The sequence below is a fragment of the Grus americana genome, chromosome 16 (genome assembly GCF_028858705.1).
Source record: "Grus americana isolate bGruAme1 chromosome 16, bGruAme1.mat, whole genome shotgun sequence".
In the NCBI taxonomy this organism is placed as follows: domain Eukaryota; kingdom Metazoa; phylum Chordata; class Aves; order Gruiformes; family Gruidae; genus Grus; species Grus americana.
In genome coordinates this window covers 15405649-15427739 of record NC_072867.1, presented here as the reverse complement: position 1 = coordinate 15427739, position 22091 = coordinate 15405649, and the positions used below count along the sequence as shown (strand labels likewise).

The 22091-nt window shown below is 47.5% G+C and overlaps 1 protein-coding gene across 14 annotated transcripts in view; it reads left to right on the top strand.

The window, feature by feature from the left end:
- The first annotated feature begins 11442 nt into the window (after nt 1-11442).
- Nucleotides 11443-22091, top strand: part of ATXN2 (ataxin 2) — a 52480-nt gene continuing 41831 nt past the window's right edge. For 7 of the 14 annotated variants that reach the window (XM_054843797.1, XM_054843792.1, XM_054843788.1 and 4 more), the window contains exons 1-5: nt 11444-11725; nt 18421-18457; nt 20117-20176; nt 20908-20979; nt 21212-21362. In XM_054843797.1, the coding sequence (XP_054699772.1) occupies nt 11604-11725; nt 18421-18457; nt 20117-20176; nt 20908-20979; nt 21212-21362 (442 nt within the window). In that variant the 5' untranslated portion in view covers nt 11444-11603. Of the gene's footprint in view, nt 11726-18420; nt 18458-20116; nt 20177-20907; nt 20980-21211; nt 21363-22091 lie in introns of all 14 variants that reach the window. The other 7 variants (XM_054843794.1, XM_054843793.1, XM_054843790.1 and 4 more) reach the window with 3 other exon arrangements.

Sequence of the window (22091 nt, the reverse complement as noted above, 5' to 3'; positions counted from 1 at the left end):
TTTTGCTACTATCTGTTTCTTCATTTTAAAGATGGCCTTTGAAAGGCCAGTGCTTGCTGCCTTTGAGGCAGAAAGCATGAAAGCTTTTATATTCTGGAAACTACTTAATGTGGTTATTTTGCAGGCGCTTCTACAAATTAAATAGAGCGATCTTTGCGAAGGCAGGTACATGTTACGTATTAACACCCGCCGCAGCGTTCCCACCCTCCCAGCGCGGGGTGCGTACGCATTCCCTCTGAGAGCGGCACTTAGGGCTGCGTTGGCATAAGCTCCAGTGCTGCTGTCCTCAAGGCGAGGGGAGGAGAATGACCAACGCAGCGTTTTAAATGCTCTTCCTACCTGCCCGTTCCTATTCCTACCTGCCCGTTCCTAGCCCTTGCTGTGGCCACCAGCCCTGGGGCTGCTGTGCTGGGGGCTGAGCCCTGCGCCCGGACCCTCGCCACCCAGAGGCAGCTGCTGTATCGACGTAGCGCTGCCTGTTCTGCTCTGAAACCTGGCTCTGTCCAAAATCTGGGCTGGCAGAAAACTTCTGTGGTGTTTGCCCTGAAGGTATGTAGGTCCCATAAAGGAAATTTGAGGACAAACCTGGGGTTTTCTTGGTTGGTACCAGACTTGATGCTCTGGGGTGGGAAGAGTGTTACCCTGGCTGGAGAGGCGACTCCTCGTTGCTGTGTTGTGCTCAGCAATCCGAGTGTTTAAACACTAATCCTTTATTAAAAATGGCTGGGGGGGTCCCGCAGTTTTTGGACCATAGTATGAGCCTTTTCCTTGTTTGAACTGGAGGAACAGCGTTGATCTCAGCCTGTGACGCTGCAAATGCAGCTCTGACTTACCAGCTCCAAACTGGAACAAAGAAATAAGAGTCCTTTACTGCTAGAAGTTGTTCTTTTTGGCCAATTGAAAGGAACGAGTTACAATAAGTAGAATGACCCTTGGAAGGTGAGTCGTTACAATCTGCTTCCCGACTTCGTGGACTGGAAGTGTTGAACTTCCTCACTTTGAAATCCAGGGCGCTTGTTCATGCACTCATTGCACCCGCTGCTGGGTTCCATCTGGAACTTCCACCTTTTCTAACTTTGTAGCATGAATGTACACTAACGAACTCTTGCCTAGCGTGTGGATTGTACAACCAGGCCTCTGCCTTCTGTAAATTATTCTAAGGACCTAGAGATGTACAACACAGCTTGGTCTCCTACAGAAACTATTTTATTTAAGATATATTTTTACACCAGCTAAGATCCTCTGACCTTTTGCTGAAAGCTTGCTTTGTGTAGAACACTCAGATGCTGTACTGTACCTTGGAATTCATTTTCAAAAAACGTGATTGCAAATTAAACCAGCGTGCGGTACTTTTGCTTGTGTATTCAACTGGCAGGGAGAAGGACAAAACATGCAACTTATTCTTTTTTTGAAGTCTTCTGCTTTCTAACTTGAAGGCCAAGCTGTCCAAACAAGCTCTTTGTGGTGTTTGGGTTGGGGGGAAGTTCGGTCCAGCTGAGCTGATAGGAGCGGGTAAGGCAGGGTAATTATCTCTGGCTCTGAAGTGAGCAGCTCCTGCAGAAAAAGCAAGGTGTGATGAGTACGACATGTTAAACCCAGTTACCCCCAGCCCTTGACGTCCCCCCAGCTTCTCCTACAACCACCCTGGGTGGCAGGGCGCCCTGTGGCACCCGTCTGGCTGTTCGTTCGCTGCTGTAGATCAACCGGGCGGCCAAGGGCACCCTCCCTCGCCAGCCTTCCCTGCGGTGGGACCACGCTCTGCCCGGCTGCAGGGCAGAAGCAGCGCCGATGTGGCTGGAGCCCAGGCATGGCTTGTGGTGAAGGGAAAAGTCCCAGCGGAGGTCGGTCCGTGACTTCCTTACCCATCATCTGGACACCCGTGTGCCTGGAAAAAGCGGTGACGCTCAGACCTCTCCCGCCTGCAGTCAAGTTTTGACATCTGTAACTCGAACAACAGGTCAGCTTTGTGGCTGATGACTCAGTATCACCACACAGAAGGTTGCAACAGCAGCAAACTTCCCCCAAGCACTGGACAGCTGAGATTGGCCGAGTTCCTGCTCTGATTAAAAACCTTAAAATAGATATTTTCTTTTATTTTTTTTTATTTTAAAACCATGAAGGAAATCTCCCCCCTGCTGAACAGCAGAGGTCCCTGAACAGCAAGAGGTCCCTGATTCACAGGCTGGCAGAGAGGGAACGGGACAGCAAAACCACTCGTGATTCTGCATACGTGAGCTGGATGGTAACAGCAAGAACACCCAAGGGAGCCCAAGAGCCTCCGACGTCAGCTCTGCACCTCTGCGGGGAGAGCACCCACCTGCTCCTGCGAGGAGGTCAGTGGGGGCTGCAGGAATGGCTGCGGGATTTAACATGGCCATGGAGAAACACAGATGGAGCGGAGTGACAGCCAGAAGTCGCACAAAGCTTGGCAGAGTCCTCCGTGCTTTGAGGATGCTGAAATGATTCACTCCAGCAGCTGTTCCCGAGCGAGCGGAGGGGAGAGGCAGTTAGACGGGGTGACGGGTTGGCACAGCTTCTTGTCGGCTGGGAGAAGCAGCGCCCGCAGCAGAGGGAGGGCAGGGACAAAAAGGGCCATGTCCCCCTGCTTGGAAGGGAAATGCAGGGTGGCGCAGGGCGAGCTGGGGCCCAGGGCTCAGCTGGCACTGCTCCGCACCAGGGATGCTCCCCATGAGCAAACAGCAAAGTCCAGATTAGCAGGAGGCAAAAGCAGCGCTGCTCAGTGGGACCCAACTCGATGGCAGGGTGGATGTGCCACACACCACCTCCAGCACCCCCAGGGTATGTGCCCGAGCTCCAAGCAGGGTCTGCTGGGGTGGGAGAGGAATGCACCCCCGCTCTCCCTGCTGCTGGGGTTCCGTGAGCCCCTTCAGGGCCAGCGCGGCGGCAGCCCCCCTCCGTGCACTCCAGCTGGCCATGGGTACCGCAGTTTGAGGTGAGACATCTGGCTGACATCGCTCTGTTTCGCATGGTTCCAGGGGCTTATTAATTTTTCGGTGGGCTAATTTGCCCCTTGGAAGGATCCTATCCCTTAACACCAATTAATCCCCTCGGTGACACTGGTTCTGCTCTTTTAGGAGCTGAGGTCCCAGGTGAGGTGATGTCTCTGGTTTGTGCCCTAGAAAAACCTCACACGGTGCCACTAGCAGAGCGGACATGGAGTGACCCCGCAGGCGAAGGTCCACGTCCGTCTGTCCAAGCAGCGGGAGCGCCCTGTAGACACACCGTGCTCCCTGTGCTCACGCCGCAGCCAGCCTGGGCCCCTCCGAGGGGGCACGCTGCTGTCCCACCACCCGCTCTCTGCTCCATTTACCTCTTCGCTGGAGCCTGATTCCCTAAAGCCCCGCGGAAAATTCCTGCCTTGATCCGCACCAACCAACTTGTCCGTTCTCGTTTGAGCTCTGAGAAATTCACATCAATTCCTCCCAGGCCTTTTTCTCTCCCCCCGCCCCCCCAGGTCCTTTTACATAAATGGGCATTTTGCTCTAATAATTGTATTTTAAAGGCAGACACATCCAGCCAGTCCAGCTCTCCACAGCAGGTCCTACACCAGGACAGTCAGCAGTGTTTGGAGAGGAGTTTTGCAGCACGGGAGGGACATTTGCGTATCCATTCTCCAGCCCGAATTCCCGCGCACGTTTCCCAAGGCCAGAGCCAGCTCTGTGCGCCGGTTCACTTCAGCCGCCGAGGGGCAACAGCAAAATAGCGACAGGTTTGCTTGAAGCAGGAAGCAATTTGTGATATTTGCCTTCATTTCAAGGCCAAGTTAAAACCCCACACCTAACGCTTCCTGCTCCCACACCACCCTTGAGCAAACATTATTTATAGCAGCAAGCAGCATTTATAGCTTTGCCCCTTCTTGACCTGGAAGTAATTGGTTAATTGAGTTAGACAACAAACCTCAAGACACTCACATGGTTTCCTTCCACCTTCTCACCGGGAGCTGGAGAGTCAAAACTCCTTCTATCCCAAGCTGGTCAAAAACACCAAACACCTCCGTGAGAACAATGTTTACTTCCCCACCGGGAAATTGGTCCCTGCTGAACCTTTTTCGGGGCCAACAGCTCCCACATAGCTGCTGCCCTCGGGGGGTTGCTGCCTTGCTGGAGCTGGCTCTGGGATACATGGGGGCTCTTTGTGGAGGGTTTCCTGGGCTGCATGAGACTGGGAAGCGGTGGACAGCTTTGCTGCTCGCTGGTGGGAGCTGTGCTCTGAGCAGACATGCCTGAGCTCACGCAGAGACCGAGATTTGGGGCTTTTGTGCAGGTTTAATGCCACGATTTTGTGGTTGTACAGGTCATCTGGGTTTGTGGGCTTGAGGGCAGGGGGGTGAGGATGAGCTATCATCTTGCTTGTGCCGTGTTAAAGCGTGTGCCTTATTCCCAACCTGAGATCCCTGGGGCCGTGCTGGTCTCTGGTGCTGGGCCTGGCATGTTCCTCATTATCTGCAGGTGGCACTTCCGTGGTGACGCTTCTCTTCTGCACACTGCTGAAGTGGTTATGCTTTCAAAAGTACTCAAATTGAGCTGTGCAGCCCCTGTGTCTGCGCTCGGGGGTGTGCAGGGAGCTACAGGTGCTGGTGCAGGTTGCAAAAAATTCACCAAACCCACCTGGCTGCCCCAGACCAAGCAGTCAGGCTGCATTCACGCATTTAACCTAAAATAAAACCAGAGTAAATCTGTTTAGCATGTAAAACGTGACTAGATCTCCTAGAACAATTCCTCTACACTACTGGTAATCTTAGTCCAAGCAGAATTAATGTAGGTTGGAGAAGCTCCTAGTGCTGTTGGCTTGAATCCATGGTCTGTGTGGAGTCCCAGTTGGAAAACCTTCTGTGAGGGCTGGAGGAGCTGAGCAGGAGATGCAGCTGAGCGAGATGGGTGAGCTGGTGTTGTCCACAGGAGACGGGGATGCTGCTGCAGCCAGTGGCCCCGTGCCGATGGAGGGGGAGCCGGCCGGTCTCGTCCAAGCACGGCCGTGCCAAGAGTTTCCCTCTGCAACTGCAGAGGTTGCGTGAGAAGTAAAGAGGGCTTTTCCCAAGCAATTCTCCTTGGCAGCTTTCAAATGTGCTCCGGCTTCCCTGGAGCGAAGAAGAAATCCCAACAGGATCCTGCCTGCTGGGTGAAGGAACACCAAAAGCTGAGCTCAGCCCTGGGACCTGGGAGCTCCTGGCCTCCACCCCTTGCTAACATACCCCTGCAGCTTCTTCGCAAGGAGCCAAACACCTACTCCTCCTTCCAAGAAATCAACGGGGAGGAATGAACAATGGTGTAAAAGCCGGGGTTTAGAGGCAGCTGGGTGGGAATGCCGGCAGCGCGCTGATATCACGGCTTTTTCCTCTGCGGTGATCAGAGTCAAACTGCAGCAGCAGTTAAGAGGATTAGATATTTTTGATCATATTTGCAGCTGCGCTGGCTGTAACTGAGAGGAGAAATCCAAATGCTTCGTCTTGGGAAGTGACTCCGAGCCTGGGAGGGAGCGCTCCCTCGGGACCCCCATCTGGGTATGTGCTCAGGCCCGGCTGTTTTACAGAGCTGCGAGGAGCCGTCGTTCCTACAGCTGAAGTAGTGGCGCTTGGCTCTCTTGAAGACCCAGGCTTCTGTGGAAAACTCGCTGCGAGCCAGCCCGGATGCAGGGCTCTGAGCTGCAATAATGTCTCCAAAACGTCAACTCCCACGCAGAAGGTCTACGTCTCCCGAGTGCCACAGCCTAACCGAAGAACACGTTAGAAGCCCTGCCAGGTTTAGACCCAGATGTGAGAGGGGAGATCCCTCCCTGGACATCACTAAGAGGATTTCTTTCTTTAATAGTTGTCTTAGCGCTGCAGTGCTTTAGCAAGGAAAACTAATTTCACTCTATAGTTAAATTTCAGAGTCTAGTTCTCAAGCATTTAGTGCTGTTATTGTCCAAATAAAAATACCTGACCGTTCCCTCTGAAGCTCAGTCCTGTGGAGATGCTGGCGACGCGCTCCCCTGCTTTTCCCTAGGGACACAGCGGACCGGCCCTTGGCCCCCACCGCAGGCAGGATGGGCTGAGGGGGAGTATGGAATCCATTATGCTCTTTTTCCAACCTTAAATAAAAACGTGGCCTTGTAACTAAGGAAGAAGACATCACTCCTTGACACACATGGGTTTGCCGGAAGCGCTCGGCCCTGCTCGCAGAGGCTGCCGGGGGTTCCCGCGCGCAGGGGTGGCAGTTCTTTCTCCCTGGATGGACCCTCAGATGATGCTCCTGGCTGGGGCAGGCAGGTTCCTCCTGAAGCCAAAATCCCAGATCTGAGCCCCAGGTGTAACGTGTCAGAGAGGGGGAAAAAGCTCCACATCTCACTTCCAATTTGCCTGATGATTTTAGCACAGAGTCTTAGCGAACAGGAGAAAGAGTGCCAGAGGTAACAAATTCGGCCCTTTCCAAATGTGGTCATGTGGCAGTCATCTGCCAAAAACGTAAAACAAGATCATAATCCTAAATTTATCCTTTGAATGTACCTGTGCCTGTTCTGTAGTAGTTTCCTTCTAATCCCTGGGGATTAATACTGAAGTGCATTGAAACATCCGAGGTGAAGGGGCACAGTGGAAATTCCTTGCGGGCTGGTAATAATAACTGAAAGCTGCTCTGTGAAGCAAACCTGAGGCTGACTTGGTTTTTAATGGACATCTGTCTGTAGGGGGAAAAAAATGCCATGGCAACTGGCTTTCTTGTTGGCATGCCTGTCTCAGCGAAGGGATGGAGAGAGGATGGGTATTGGCAGGTCTGTGGAGCTGCGCTTGGGAAACGTGGAGGTACAGCTCGACGAGGCTGTGAAGCAAAGGTTGTTTATGCTCTGTGAGCACCAGATCTTGAGGGATTTAAGAGCTAAATCTTGGCATAACGATTGCTTTGTGTGCTGCTGCTGCTTAGCAGGAGCAAAGCTGTGTTCCCCCCCCCCCCCCTTTTGTAAAAATGTGAAATCTAAAAGCGTAAAGTGCTTGGTTGAAGATTGGCTGGCAGTCTGCTGGGCAGAGTTGGTGTCTCCCAGTTTGCAGCTCTGTCCTGAAACAATTGCTACAGAGCTACGGCATCGCTGTACAGGTCCTGGAGCTTTGCCGTCTGAGGAAGGAAATGCCCTTGTTTAGCATCTGTGGCCACTGGAAACGGAGAGCAAAGTTCACTAAAATGTTGGTTGTGGGTAAAACAAGCTCAGGCACTTCTGTACCTCTCTCCTGAGCTCCGTGGACATCAGCATTTCCCTTCATCTCCTGTTGGCTGCAGAAGCAGCTGGCAGGCACGGCTCGGCAGGCACGTCCGTCCTCCGCACCCTGTCTGAACTGAGCTGGAGGGGGATGCTGGTGGGCTGAGAGAAATTGGGAAGTAAGAGTTACAACAGTGCAAGTGCGGAGCAAAAACCGTATCTGATGGGAGCTGGTCTCTGCCTGGAACTGAGCTGTGAATTCGAGGGGGTGCAGGCAATGTGAAGACACTACGCAGGGTGGGAGGAAAGGCAGAGGTAGGCAGCAGTTGTCCTGCATGTTCGATTTGGAGCTTGGGCTTTGGTTTTGCTCATTGGGGTGTAGGTACCTCTTTCTGGTTCGGCCAGTAGTGTTCATCAGTTAAACTGATGGCAGCTTTGCTGACGAGCTAATATCGTACCTCTCTGGGAAGTGCTTCTCGTGTTAGAGTACCTGTTTTGTTTTCCTAATGTCTTCTGAAGTGTTTGGAGATCCCTGTGCCCATAGCACCCTTCACAAAGCTTTAGCCTCCAAGAACAGGGTTAGGGATAGTGGGAGTAAATAACAGAAGTCTTCAGGGAAGAGAAAAGGCATGTGTAGAAACGGTTGGTTCTGTGAGCTCCTCTAACAGCTGATTTTGCTTAAAATAAATGCTGAGTGCTCGTGTCGGTTGTCCCTCTGTAGGCACGCGTGTTTCGTCTTGTTGAATGCTGTTGAGGATCACCCTGGGTAGCTCAAGGAAGAGAAGACGACACCTAACAGCAGGTTAGATCAAGGAAATGTTACATCACGCAGCACTTCCTGGTAAGTAATGATATTATCAGACTCATTCATCTTCGTACGCAAATACAGCCTGCACACGTCGTCACCAACCTGAATGAAAAAGAGCAGCTCTAACCTGGAACGTGGATATAAAAGGCAAACCAGAATGTGATTCTCCATTAGGAATCACTGCTTTTCTTTCTTGACCATGGAGGAGGTAACTCTGAATCCTGAACATTTCTACAGCATCCACTGTGGTCTGGCCTTTGTCACAACCTCATTGGCAACCAAACTAATAGCTATAATGGTAGGGAATAGCCAAAAAAAGGGAGAAATTGATAGAGCCAAACCAGATGGTAATAAGTACAGACTATTGGGAATGGTGGGCTGTCAAAGAAGAGTATATGCAGGTAGAAGCAAAGGGAACGATGTGCCGTAATGGCAGTATCATCCCATTACGCTACAGGTTTGGGTAGTCTGCTGTAGGCGCGTGCTCACAGCAGAAAGGTGAGCAGCAGTGTCTGCGCCGGCGGTCACCGAAGAAGCTGGCTGCCGCTGGATTCAGAAACCGGCCTGCAGGTTCTCTGGTGGTGATTACTGACAGAGGTATTTTAAATTTGGTGCCTTCTATATTTACTTTTAATGTTTTTTTTTACAAAGATGCTCGACAGACAAAAAAAAGGAGGGCACAATGAAAGCCAAACAGAGCTTCACAAAACAAAGAATACATTGAAGGAGAAAACAAGTCGAACTGCAACTGCACTTGAGTCACTACTGCAGACGTGAACACGAGTCTTATTCATACGCTGCTTTCCAAGCACGTAGCGTTACCCTGAAATGTAGTTTAGTATGGTCATATCATGTCTTAGAAACCATCTCTGCCCATGGAACTTATTTCTGTATTTTTGACATCCTTGAATATCAAGGGCTTCATCTCCGCCAGCGGGACCCCACAGCATGGTTGCCACTTCAAAACGCTGCAGGCTCTTTAACAGTTCTTAACCTTTAGCCACATAAACAGTGACTAATTGCTGTGCACTGTAAACATTCTTAGCTGAAAAAGCATCGAAGCAATGTCAATTAAAACAAAAACCCCAACTATTAAGTGACCTGGATATGTTATACTCAGTCTCTTCTCAGACTTCCTTGTGCTTTTTCTTGGTAGCTTTCTCCTCAAATGGAAAGCACGCTGAGGAAACGCACCATCGAGTAAGTAATCCTTGTTAGCTGTAGCTTGCTCGAGTTGGTTTCAAGGTGTATTTTGGCTCTTCAAGTTCCTTTCCTGCAGCATTTCCCCTGTTGTGGTACCACTTGGAGGCCCTTTGCTTGAGGTCCAGTAGGACCATAAAATATAGAAGACCTTATAAACAGTACCCTAAAGAGTTTGGTTAAATGCATCAGTTTGTATGCTGGTGGATTTTACACATATATGTGTGTGTGTATGTATTGCATGTGTATATATATATATATATAAAATAAAAGGTCTTTCCTTAGCTTGTCTTAGATAGTGTTAGTTATCCTATCCTGTTCACTGAAACAGACTTCTGCTTTTACAGTAAATGGTCCTAAAGTTTGTGCCAGTGGTAGTTTGTCTTCAGCTCTGCAGGTGCTCGTGTTTCCTACAGAAACCCTTGGTTTGCAGAGATCCTCAATCTCCTCCTCTCTTGGTTCCATGGCTGTGAAATAGCAAAGTGTCTGGTGAGTTCGCTGAAGTGATTGAAAAATGTAGTTTCCTTAAAACCGCCGGCTCTGTTTAGGGTGAGTGTTTTCAAAGGAAAAATTCTTTGTGCTGAGCCCATTTTGGGTAATATCTGTCATCTAGCCAATGATGTGTTAACCACAAGGTTATTTGGGCCTGTAAGGTAAAACAAAACAAGCAGTTTTTTACAGTCAAAAGTGTAGTGAAAAACGCTAATTTAAGCAAGCTGTTAAATATTTGTTATCTTTTCACCATTGTGTGTTGCCACCCACAACTCTTCCAACCGCATGGGAAAGCTGTTGCTTTACCAGCAAGGTGTATAAATAATGCCTGCCTAGGAGCACAGCTCCTTTTTATTACATTTGAATCCTGTGGGATTTCTAGAGCATTTCTATGAATAGATTAAACTCTGAGCATTTTGAGTAACCATGGCTATAAATCAATTTAGCTCTTGGTTTTCAAGTTACATCTGCTCTTACTAATCCTGTACGTACATAGATTTTTAACAGGATGGACCAGGCTTTATTTTTATGTATTGGTACGAGTTGGCGAAACAACCGCTCTGCGTAAAGCTGGTACCACGATTTCTGCAGGAAGCCTGGCGATGGCAGCTAGGTAACCACGGAACGATGGGAAAACTGGCATCTTGGGCTCAAATATTCTGTTTCCAACAGTGCAATGCAAATTTTAATTGCTTTGGACTGCAGCAATTTTGGGGGGCGGGGGGGGGGGCACCCAAAGAGAAATCTGTAATACTGAGGGGTTGTCAGCATGGAATGCCGCGATCCCTTCAGCCCCATCTTGCTTTCCTGGAGCTGGCCCCAGGAGTAGGAGCCACGGGATGTGTTTCCTGGCGATACTTCGGTATCTCTGTGGTTAAAGGTAGGAACCGGTCTGCAGCTTTGCTAGCGAGCGCAGGGGGGCTGGGGTTCTCCATTTCGCCTTTCACAGCTAGTCGGCGGCTCGGCCATTTTTTTACTGAATTTTGGTGTCTCTCCACGTCCGGTTTCTTTTGAACGATGCGCTGCCGGGCCGAGCCCGCTGCCCTCCCGAGGCCGCCTTCACACTCCCGCCTGCCGGCGGCCCCGAGGGGGCGAGCGGGGCCGGGCGGGCAGAGGCGAAGCCGGGCGGGGCCAGCCCCGTCAGCCTCTGCCTCGGCCTGCGGGCCGGCCCGGAGAGGAGGCCGCAACCCAGCGCCCTGCGCCGCCGGGAAAGGGGGAACGCTCCCCTCGGGGGCCAGGGCCTGCGGGCCGCCCGCCCTCCCCGCCCGCAGCGGCCGCGCCGGGGGCGTTCGCCCGGCTGGCACCGGCTCGGGTTTGCCCTTGCGGCTACCGCGGGTGAGGGGTGAAGGCGCGGGCAGGCTGTGAAGGCGAGGGGACTGCGCCCGCGGGGTCCCACACGGCACCACCGGACCGAGCCGGGCCGGTCCCGTCCCCCCTCAGCGGGGCCGGGGCTGCGGCGGGAGCTGCCGCCGTCCCGCGCCGCCGCCTCACGTGTCCCCCTCCCCTCCCCGCCTCCCGCCTCCGCCCCTTCACCCGCCGAAGCACCGCCGCGGCGCCCTCCGACTTCCCGTAAAGAGTCCGCGTCCGCCGCCCGCTCCGACCCCGCCGCTTCGCTGCCCCTCACCCCGCCGCCACCCCGCTGCCACCGCGGGGGTGCCTGACAGGCGGCGGGGGCGACCGCCGCGCCCCTCTGCCCCGCCGTTCCCTTCTCCCGCCAGCCCGGTCCGGTCTTTCCCCCCCCCCCCCTCCCTCCGCGGATTCCTCCGCGCCGCGCTCCGCTCCCTCCGCCCCGCTCGCACTGTTTGGGAGCAACCGGCCGAGCCAGCGGCGCCCCGGCCCCGCCAGCGCAGCGAGGCCCCGCGGACCGGCCCTCGCCCAGCCCCGGCGCGCACCCCCGGCCCTCTCCCCTCTCGTCATGTCCCTCAAGCAAGCGGCGGCGGCGGCGCAGGCCGCCGGCAACAACCGCAAGCCCCCCGGCGGCGGCGGCGGCCCCGGCCTCCCGTCAGCCGCGGGCGGCGGGAGGCAGAACATGGGCAGGTAGGTGCGCGGCGGGCCCGGCCCCGGCCTTGGTCCCGCCGCGGAGAGCCCGGCGCGGGCGTCGCTCCCCCTCCCCCGCCGCCACCCTCCCCCCCCCCCGCACCGGCCTCCATGGGCGGCGGCGGCGCGGCCGGGAGGGGGAGCGGGGCCTGCTGCATGGCGGGGGACGCGGCCCGGCCCGGCGCGGGGGGCTCCGCCCGGCGGGGCGGGAGCCGGCATGGCGGCGGGCGGGGCGCACGCAGGCCCGCCGAGGGGCCCGCCGGTTCCGCAGTGCCGCCGGGGCGAGGCCGCGAGGCCAGGCCGCGGCCGGTGCCCTTCAGACGGCAGGGGACGGCGGAGGGCACGGCGGGACCTCCATTTTCCGCGACGGGGCGGCGGGCGAAGCCCCCCGCGGCCTGGCGGGGCCTGCGGCAGGGGCGAGGGGCGCCGCTTCCCCCGGGCCAACGTGACCCGCCTGCTGAGGAGGAGGAGGAGGAGGCGGCGGCGGGGGGGAGGCGGGGGCGAGGCGCCGTAGCCGGCGGCCGCACGTGCGCGGGGGGACGGCGGCGGTGGCGGGAAGGTGCCGGCCGCGATGGCGGCGGCCGGGGGGGCGGCGGGGCTGTCCCAGGCGGGGGAGGGGGGCAGCGTTCCTGCCTTGTGGAAGTCGGCGGAGGCCCGCCTGCGGTGGAGCGCCTTCAGCTTACTGGGGTTTATTTTTATTTGTTTTAATATATATATGCATATTATTTTTTTTTTAAATTTAAATCGCAATAAAATTCTCGCGGGAAGGGAGGCCGCAGGAGCGCTCCTTGGCCTCGCCTGTGGATGGTGGTTCCAAGCACGGCTTCACTTTTGCACAGATTTGGGGGGCGATGAATCGGGGCTTTGCAGCGGGCTCGGGTTCCCCTGCTCATCTCCCCCTCCCCGGCACGCTGCGGAGGCCCTGCTGTCTCATACTGCCTCTGGAAGATTGATCCCGCTCCTTATCTGAGAGCGTTAGCTATACAAATTCACACATATTTGAGGGAGAGGAAGGAAAAAAAAAATAAACTTTCTTGTGTTGTGAATTTTTCCAGTGCTGTGGGGGTCATAACAAACAATCAAAGCAGGATGAAACAGTTTTGAAGGTCATAGTCACTCAGAGCAGTTTCATTTCAAGTTTTATTCATCTTGCTCTTTAACTTGACTTTTATTCTTACTCAGTTTTGTGCATTGACAATAAACAGAATTTACAGTGGTCCCGTTGTTGGACATTACTGGAAATAGGGGTTTACTTTGTTACCAGTCTGTGCAACTGGAAGCAGAAGAGCTTTGGTAGGGTTGAAAAGGACAAAATAAATAATAACAATAATACCTCAGCACTTCATTGCAGTGAATTAATAGTTTTTATGTATGTTTGTCTAGATTGAACATGCTGTTTACTGTGCTTTGCTAAACAGTTATCCCTGCCAACACACAGTGGCACTGTAGAGGTTAATGTGAAGGGCAACAAAACATACAGCTTTTTTTTTTTTTTTTGCTTTTTTAAAAAAAAATTCAGTATGATGGTGAGCACTTGTCTCCATAGATTAGGGTTGCAAGCTTCAATTTCCCTCACAAGTTTTAAGATTAAAGCCACTGGGTTTCTCCCACCAGTGTTGCCTTTCTAGTTTTGGTGGAAAAATTTCACTTCAGAACTCCTTAGGAAGTTTCAGTGGGGCTGTTAAACAACTGACATGTTCCCTCAGAGGTGTTCACACTCTCTTTGTTAATCAATTTTTCAAGTTATTTCTAGAGTGGAGGGTCTGTAAGATCACAGTCCTTAGGCTGTGGGAGCCCTGTGGAACACCTTCAGAGAACTTCTATTGCTGTCCTAAAGAAAAGTCTTGTCTTTTTGGGAGGACAGATTCAAAGATGGTTCATGTTGCAAATCTGTTCATCTAAATGTAAAGCTAAGTGGCTTTTCTGTTTGAAAAATCAAATTGTTTTTTTAGCTGGCCTACATCTTGGTTTCAATTTGAAGCATTACATTATTTAATAGAAACTTAAACATCTCCAGTTTACGCCAAGCTTTCTTCCTAGCAGTTTTGCAGCTCATTTCCCTTCAGCACTAGCATTCTCTTTCTTATCTTCTTGAGATGCAAAAGGATGTTACTTTTCATGGCTGAGTTGCTCTTAAAAGCTTAGAGGGTAGAAAGCTCATTGATAGTTAACTGTCCTGGACCTAATTTTCTGCTGTGTGTTTATTACTGTAAGACTTAATTGGGCTGAGCACCTGGTCCTTCTACATCTGATAGCAAGTGGAGGGTCAGCTTTGCTCACTACGTTTGTTTCCATGGTTTCATAATGATGGATATATCTATTTCAGATTAGAAAAGGTAAAATATTGTGTGAACAAATAAGACATCCCGGTATTTGTTTTCATGATATTATTAATTTCTTTTACATAAGGGGAAAAAAATCACAAATGAAGGTATCTTTAAAGGTGTTCAAGAAAAGCAAATGAGAAGGATTAATACCTTTTCCATAAAGAGGCACTAAGTGAAATGCTACGTTTGTTTAACAGCAATTGCATGTGCAATATGGCAGATGGGAAATCAGGCTGTAGGGGGATGCCAATAGCACGTTGAACTGTAATTGGAGAAAACGTAGACCTCACACACAAACTGCTCTAGTCAAAACATTAATATCTACTTTTTGTGGTTTAGTTCAGTTTTGCCCTTATGCAAACACAGGAAGGTTAGCTGTCCTGTGATTGAAAGTTGCATCTGTCCCAGCAGTCCTTCAAGCACTGCATCCTTTTTTATTGTCAATTTTTCCCCATTGTTATTTTGTCTGAAGGCAAAACACCTCAGACTTGGTTTTGGATGGTTACGTGTCTAGTTACAATTGTGGCAGAAGGCCTTTTTTCTTTTTTTTTTTTTTTGTAACTTTCTTGCTTAACTCCACCTGGGAGTCCTTTAAGAAGACTCTATAGTTACTGCCTGTTATAAATGGATTTGCCTGTTAAAAAGTTAAAACTGAAATTATCCCATGTTGCGTAGCAGCTTTTGAGACTTAATGCTTCTTGCCTACTTTTATTTTCTTTTTCCTTGACATCCTTTTTTATTTTTGCCTAACAAAAGGGCAGAAGAGAGGTGTCTGTTCTGTTCAGACAGAAGTAATCAGGAATATTGAGTGGTGAGGCGCTCTGATATAATGGAAGTGACTGTTCTGGAGGTTCGATCACACGTGCCATTCAAAGTTTTTCTAGTTTGTTCTAACGTCTTTGTGTGTGTTGGTTTTAATGCAACCGTGCTAAACTGCTGAGCGAAACGAATGGGTAACCTGCAGGTCTCTTTCCTTATCCCTCTTCATGCACTTTAGTATGATATTATATACCCACTTTTGAGTAAGTTTTAATTTAGCAACTGATTTGTGGCAATGTATATGAAGAAGGTTCTTCAATGACAAAGTCCATGAACAGGCTATAGATGTGCATTGGGTCAGACTTGAGTCAGGTTATTTAGATATTCAGACACTACAGAAGTTGTCATCTTGTAAGACAGGAGTTGACTTCAGTCAGTATTGGGGGAAAACCTGCAGTAAACAGTGCTGCAGAACTTCTTGTGTAATCTTAATTTGACAGCTTTGATTCATTTGACTTATATAGAAAAATACTGCACTTAAATAAAACTTTGTACATCTGATTTCTCCCTTAGAAGAAAGCTTTACTAGCTTTCTGCACTTGTCATGAAAGTTCTTTCACATCCTGGCAAGATTTGTGTCCTTTGCATTAGTTTTCACTTGAGAAATATAAATGTGTGACCTTGTTTTGCTTATACAAACGCTCTACTCAGCATGTAAACATTAGGGTGGGAAGGGAGCAATGCTGAGGAATAGAATAGTAAATGCTCATAAAAATAGAAAAAAATTTGCAAGTTGCTGCTGGGGAAGAATGTTTATTGTGCAGCATTTGGGATTAAGCCCTTACGGAGACTTTCACTCTTATGGTGTAACTGCTGGCCTGCAATGAGTTGTCTTCTAAATTTAATTGCTTGGTCATTACTTTGGTGCACATTTTTCTGACTTTGTGACCTTGCCACCCCAAAGAAAAGGCTTTACAAATTGGATTTGCCAAGCTGCTATGCCTTCTCCCAGGCTTACCTTTAACCACAGTTCTGCAATACAAAATGTATTTTTATCTATTTATTTACCATACTTATTGTAGTCAAGATGTGGTTTTAGGTAGCAGTGCCAAATTGCTGCTGACCCTTACAGTTTCCCTCACCCTCGTTTCTTAGTGTTACTTTCATGTTTTAAATTGTGGTAAACTCCTGGCAAAGACCATCTACTTTCTGCTTTTGTAAAGCTCCTAATTTTTTTCATATGATGCATCAAAGGTGTGTCAAAGGGTAGTTGGAACTTGAGTCTTCGCCGGTTAGAATATAAACCTCAAGTTGATGGCCTTGGTTTTAGCAGAAGATACACGCAGTTTTGATTGAATTGTAGCATTGGAGAATTGGTGAATGTCTGTCTTTTTTCTAAGGGTTTGTGTTTAACAGTTGTAGCTGGAAGACAAGTGGTCAGGTGTGTAAAGAGATCTGTTAGGTCAGAATAGTATGTAGAACTTCTGCAATTAGCTTTACTCTTGCTCTGATCTAAAAGTTAGGACCTCTTGCCAATGTGGATACACACAATGAGATTGTTTCTTAAAGAAATGTGGGTAGGAACAGTAATTTTGGAAATGTGGTAGAGATGGAAAATCTAGCACACTTAGGCTGATGCTTGAAGGGAATACTCCAAACTTTCTGACCAGTCTCACAACCCAGTTATTTAAGTTCTAAGAATACTTGTCACTAAAAATGGGAGTGCTTTATATTTCAAAGACACTGAAATCTTGCTTTTGACCATTTCTATAGCTGATGTGAGAAGGAGTATCTTCTAAAATCTTTGAGACCAGCAGAAGGAACTGGTGAAATTGTTTGACTTTGGCCATGTTCTTTGAAAGACCACGGTGCTGACACTTTGATTGTAATAAAAGGAGAAATCAGAACTGGACTGAACCTCTCTCTTATTTGGGTGTTTCACATCTGGCGAAATGACTTTCAGAAAGAAGAGGATAGCTCATGTGAATATTATGCAAAAATTATGTTCCAGGTTCACGAAGAGCTCACTTCAGTACGGTGCTCTAGGTAGCCGTTTGACAAATGGCAGACCTAGTGAATGGTGAGACTTGCTTGTCTCCAGAGCAAGCCTGAAGTTGTGATGCTGCCTTATGGAAAGTTAAGGCTGATAGGTAATTAAATAAAGACTATTTGCATTAGGGTTTTTTCATGAGATCAGTCCTCTGCAAGTATTCTGAAAATGTCAGCTAGACGTCTGAAATCTGCAGTTATTACCAGTCAGCAAATGTCATCAGTGTGCGTGAGGCTGTATAAGACTACATTGCTGTTTCAGAAGCCCGTTTTCTTAAAACGGGTCAGGTGATGGTTTAGTGGGTTTTTTAATTTTTTTCTCATTAAGGCCTTTCATGGTTGTCTGATGGGCTTGCTTATTTCTGCAGAATTTATTGGAGGGATGCTTATGTTCACCGGGAGAAGTTCCTTATAATTTCTTGACTAACTTATGACCCCTATTTATAAGGGCATATTGTTTTGAGAGCAAGGTTGTATTCAACCACAGCATAGTGTTTTCAAAAGCAGTTGGATGCAGTTGACATTCAGTTGGATTTAGTTTCAATGTTTGGATATTTTGAAATGTAGACATGAATCTTTGGGTCTCTCTAATTAAATGGTTGTGCATCTGTAACCTGGATCTGTTTAAAAATTTATATTTTTTAATAGAACAGAAGACATCATTTTTGCCTCACGTTTCAGTGTGCGCTCCTGAAGTTGTCGTGATACAAATCTAAATTGCTATGAGAAATATTTGAAACTAGGACTTCTCAGTACAAGGAAGTAACTTTGAAATAAGGCACACCAGTGAAGTTGAAGAATTGTAGCTGTTGCGGACTTGCTAGCTGCAGGGATGCTGTTGGGCCTCAAACGTCTGAGGTGGAGGGCACAGACTGTTACAATTCAGTTTGCCAGATAAAGAGAGCATACAGGTTAATTTAAAGCTTTTTGAAGCGTCCCGAGTGCTACACATTGACAGATTTGCATTAAAAGTAGTTAGTGTTATTGAGGGGATGGGCAGACTTAATGAGTTTCATTTGCTGGGTTGTGATGGCAGTGATAAGCAAGCTCGGAAGGTAGGGCCTTCCAGTCAGGGCTCCTCTGTGGCTTGCAGCATGGGTCAGTTATTTGGGTGGCCCTTAGTCAGACAGTGACGATGTCCCAAGCCTCTAGTCTTAAAGAAGGGACTCTGTGCTGAGAGGGACTGAGTCCAAGAGTGGGTTTTGGTTTTCTGTGCCAGTAAGGTTTGGAATTTGTTTTAGTTTTTAGTTACAGGATTCTGCTTAAGAGAATTTTGGGATTTTTATAATGTCGTAGGCTTAGTATTTTCTTCATTTTGTCCTCTAATTTATTGTAGGTAACCCTCTTGCCTACTAACCAGTGTTACTTGCTTGTAGGTCAGTAGTTTGGAGAATAAATGCCGTGGGCCCTGTAGCTGTCAGATTCTGTTCTAGGGGAATGCTGGTTTTCTCTGATCCCATTCTCAACACTAAATTAAGATGGGGTTTTGAATTCTTGTTAAGAAATTAACCAGTTTTGGCAATTCTTTTAATCATATCCCATGTATGTATTTAATTTCAGAGGTCGCAGCAGTGGCAAAGGACCGCCTCAGCCTACAGTAAGTATATGTTTTTTCCTCATTGTACCACTTCTGGGTATGAGGAAACAACTTGGGTACAGTGAACCCAAGTATCAACGGAAGAATAGCGGATACTGGAATATTCTCAATTTTTTCCTTTGGATACCTTGAAGAATATTTTAGGCTGAGATATGCTTCTCTAAAGCTGTAGCACCTTGCATTCATTTAGGTCTCCTGGGAGGGCGAAGGGGGGAAGGGTCACTTAAGCTTTTGACTACACTAATATAAATCATTGCATTTTTTTGCAATTATAGTTGTAGATACGGATAACAGTTAACTTAAGGCAATGCTTTTGAGTTAGTTTCTCTCTGAAGGCTCTGACATTGGCTTCTCCCTTAAAGAGATGACAGGAAGATGGCATTTAGTTAAATAAAAATAGCAATTTTGTTTAGCTTTACTATGAAAAATAGCTAATCCAGTGTTATCAGTAACCCGAATGTGTAGCTTTAGTTATTGTTGAGGCTATATATTGTTGAAGTATGGGTGTGGCTTGACTTGTAGAACATAATTTTATCAAAGCTGAAGATGTGGATCTCAATTTAAAGAGTGGATCTTTGAACTGCACTCATCAAATATTTGCTAATTTGTTATTGGCCTGGTTTTCAAGGATGACTGATTTTGGGGAATGGGGCAGAAGTAGGAAGGTTTGAAAGGACTGCAGTTTACTTACATAAATGTTTATTGAAAATATGAAGACTCTTCAGTAAAAATAAAGAAGCTTTGAGGAAGAGCAGTGGAAAAGGTCATATGCAAACACCAGACATCATAAAAGTGTTAGTCTTTACGTCCTCCGTACCGAGTGTTGAGCATAGGACCGTCCTTAAACATGTCTTTTCAAACCAGAAAGGTGACTAACATGCAGGAGTAAGTGGATTGAGTAGCTGACAGTTTAAAAGATATGTTGTCAGTTAAAAAGCTCAGAATATGGTGAGGTCCTTGCATGCTTCAGCATCTCTTGTTTCACAAGCATGAAGTTGACAGGGAGGGATACCAGATGTTGCAGCAAAACACAGACGTCCTCACTGCTTCATGTATGCTTATGCGAGCGTGTCATCCAGCAACCTGGGCGATACTTGGTCAGCTCTCCTAGTGCAGGATCTCAGATTCTGATACCGCAGTGAATTCCTTTTGACTAATTTTATGATAGGTTTTGTAGCTCCTTGGCGCTCCACGATTTGATGACTTTAGCTTCTGCTAGTGCATGTAATCAGGTCTGTTGGATGAAAAGATGTAGTTCAGCAGGCCCTGAAAGCACCTTTTTGACAGCAGTTGAAGTACCTTACCCTGTTCTTAAACCAGAGAGGGATGTTAGCAGGGCTTTTTCAGTTGGGAGTGTACGAGCTTCACCCAACAAGCGAAGGAATTTCCTTATTGAGTGACATTAGGGGCGCTTTGTAATGTTTTATCTTGTTTGGAAGGGTGTTCAGATCTTTAATTGATCAGGGAAAAGGGGTAAGGGTCCTCTGGAAATCTCATGTGACTTAAGTTCTATGTATAATGACTGAGTAAGGTTTTGGACCTATGTTCCTAGGAACTAGTATGTACTGATGGAAGCTTGCATTATTTTTGGCGCACTGGGTTTTTGAGTTGTTACAAGTGTTCCTCATATATTCGTGACCTCTTCTTTTTATTTTTCAGATTTCTTTCGATGGCATCTATGCAAACATGAGAATGGTTCACATACTCACATCAGTTGTTGTAAGTCTTCATATTTGGAAGGAGGGTAAAGAGTTTCTGTAGTGACATAGAATTGTTAACTAGTCCACTAATTGTAATATAATGGAGTGAACATTAAACTTTAGCAGTAGGCATCTTTTGCCAAGATTGAACTTTAAAGAATCACAGTAATAGCTATTCTGTATTTTTGGCTTGGAAAGGCTCAAATACAATTTGCAGAGATATAGCAAATTTCTGAGGTGCACTGGTCATATTTTGAATTTTCTGTCTTTAGAGAGGTTACAGATAAATAAAATGAGTCTGTGTGCCAGGGGATGGAAGCCTTTCTCCCCGAATTTTAAGGGAAGTCTTGACATGCCAACATTAAGTAAGGCAGACTGTCCCACATCTGCTAGAGTCCAGGATAAGCCTTCATCCTTATTGGTACCCACACGTATGCACAGATTTTGGGTTTGCACAAAAACTTGTTTGTGTGCAGAACAGGTCAAGAGTCTTGTGAGTACCAAATACGCTTCTGTGAGTATCTTTAAATCCCTTTACAACAAATTTTGGTACGCACCCAGCTGTTTGCATCTGCAGAACACAGTGGCATATTTATAAATGGGCAAATGTTGAATGAGTAGATTTGACTAAAAGCAGAGCTGTATTTTTACACATTGTACTAATGTAAAAAATACATCTTCAAGAAAATCACCTAAATGTCATTTGTCAGGCTGATAGAAAGCTGTATTTTCATTTTTCTTGCATTCTAGGGATCCAAATGTGAAGTACAGGTGAAAAATGGTGGTATATATGAAGGAGTTTTTAAAACATACAGTCCTAAGGTAATTTTTTTTCATTTTGACTCTTCCCTACTTTAAAAGATCCTAATACTGAATAATCAATGTTTGGTTAAAATTTGAATATTTATTATGGATTATTTTGACTATGTCTAGGTTTACACAAGCGGATTAATTTTTGCAAACTATTGTAAATGTCTGGTTTTTGCAAGTATGTGAAGCTATCGAGTAGCTTATCGTGCATTAAGTTAGTGTATTCTTTTTATATCTCTAATAGTGTGATTTAGTGCTTGATGCTGCTCATCGGAAAACTGCAGAATCCAGTTTGGGGCCAAAACGTGAAGACATACTAGAGAGTATCTTGTTCAAGCCTTCGGATTTTGTTATGGTGCATTTTAAGGATATGGATACCAATTATGCGAGAAGAGGTATACTTGTTTTTAAAGTTGTCTATATCTTAGATCATAAGTCAAGATTTTCAAAGTAGATGCTCGAGGATCCAAAAACTAAAGTTCACATTTAGACTCTTAATGAGTGCAGAACATCCAACTATCCCATTAAAGTCAGTGGAAAGAGCGGATGCTCAGCACCTCCTGAAATCAGAAATTCATCAAAATGTAAAAAATAGATTGCAGAACCTTTGTGAGGGCGCACTGCTTTGAGCAGCTGTTTTAGGTGTCTGGAAAGCAAATGCTTAGTGGTGTTACAAAACATCATACCTATTTTGTGGGAGGTTGGGGATTCTTTTTGTAAATGTCTTTCTAAATTAGTCTATTAAATGTTACGTGAGAATCTGTGAATATACAAATTCTTTATAAAAAGATTATTGCTCAGAGTTGGTATATATATAAAGTCTATATTTAGTGAAGTAACTTTTGTCTCTAAACATGCATTCATATAAATATTCTAAAAATACTACTGGAAACGGAGCTAAAAATTCTTAGAAAATCCGCTATCCACTCTTTGTGTTTTTAATTTCTGCTTTACTACTTGTAGATCTGTAGGTAAGGCTCTCCAAAATAGAGAAGAACCTAGTGAGGTGGCAGGCAAGCGGTCTTAAAATCTTGAAGACATGGCGTGAAACTGTCAGAATTAAACAATTTTACAGGCAGTCAGGCAGTCTTCATGTTTTTTCTTTTAATGTCTGACCTCCAAGA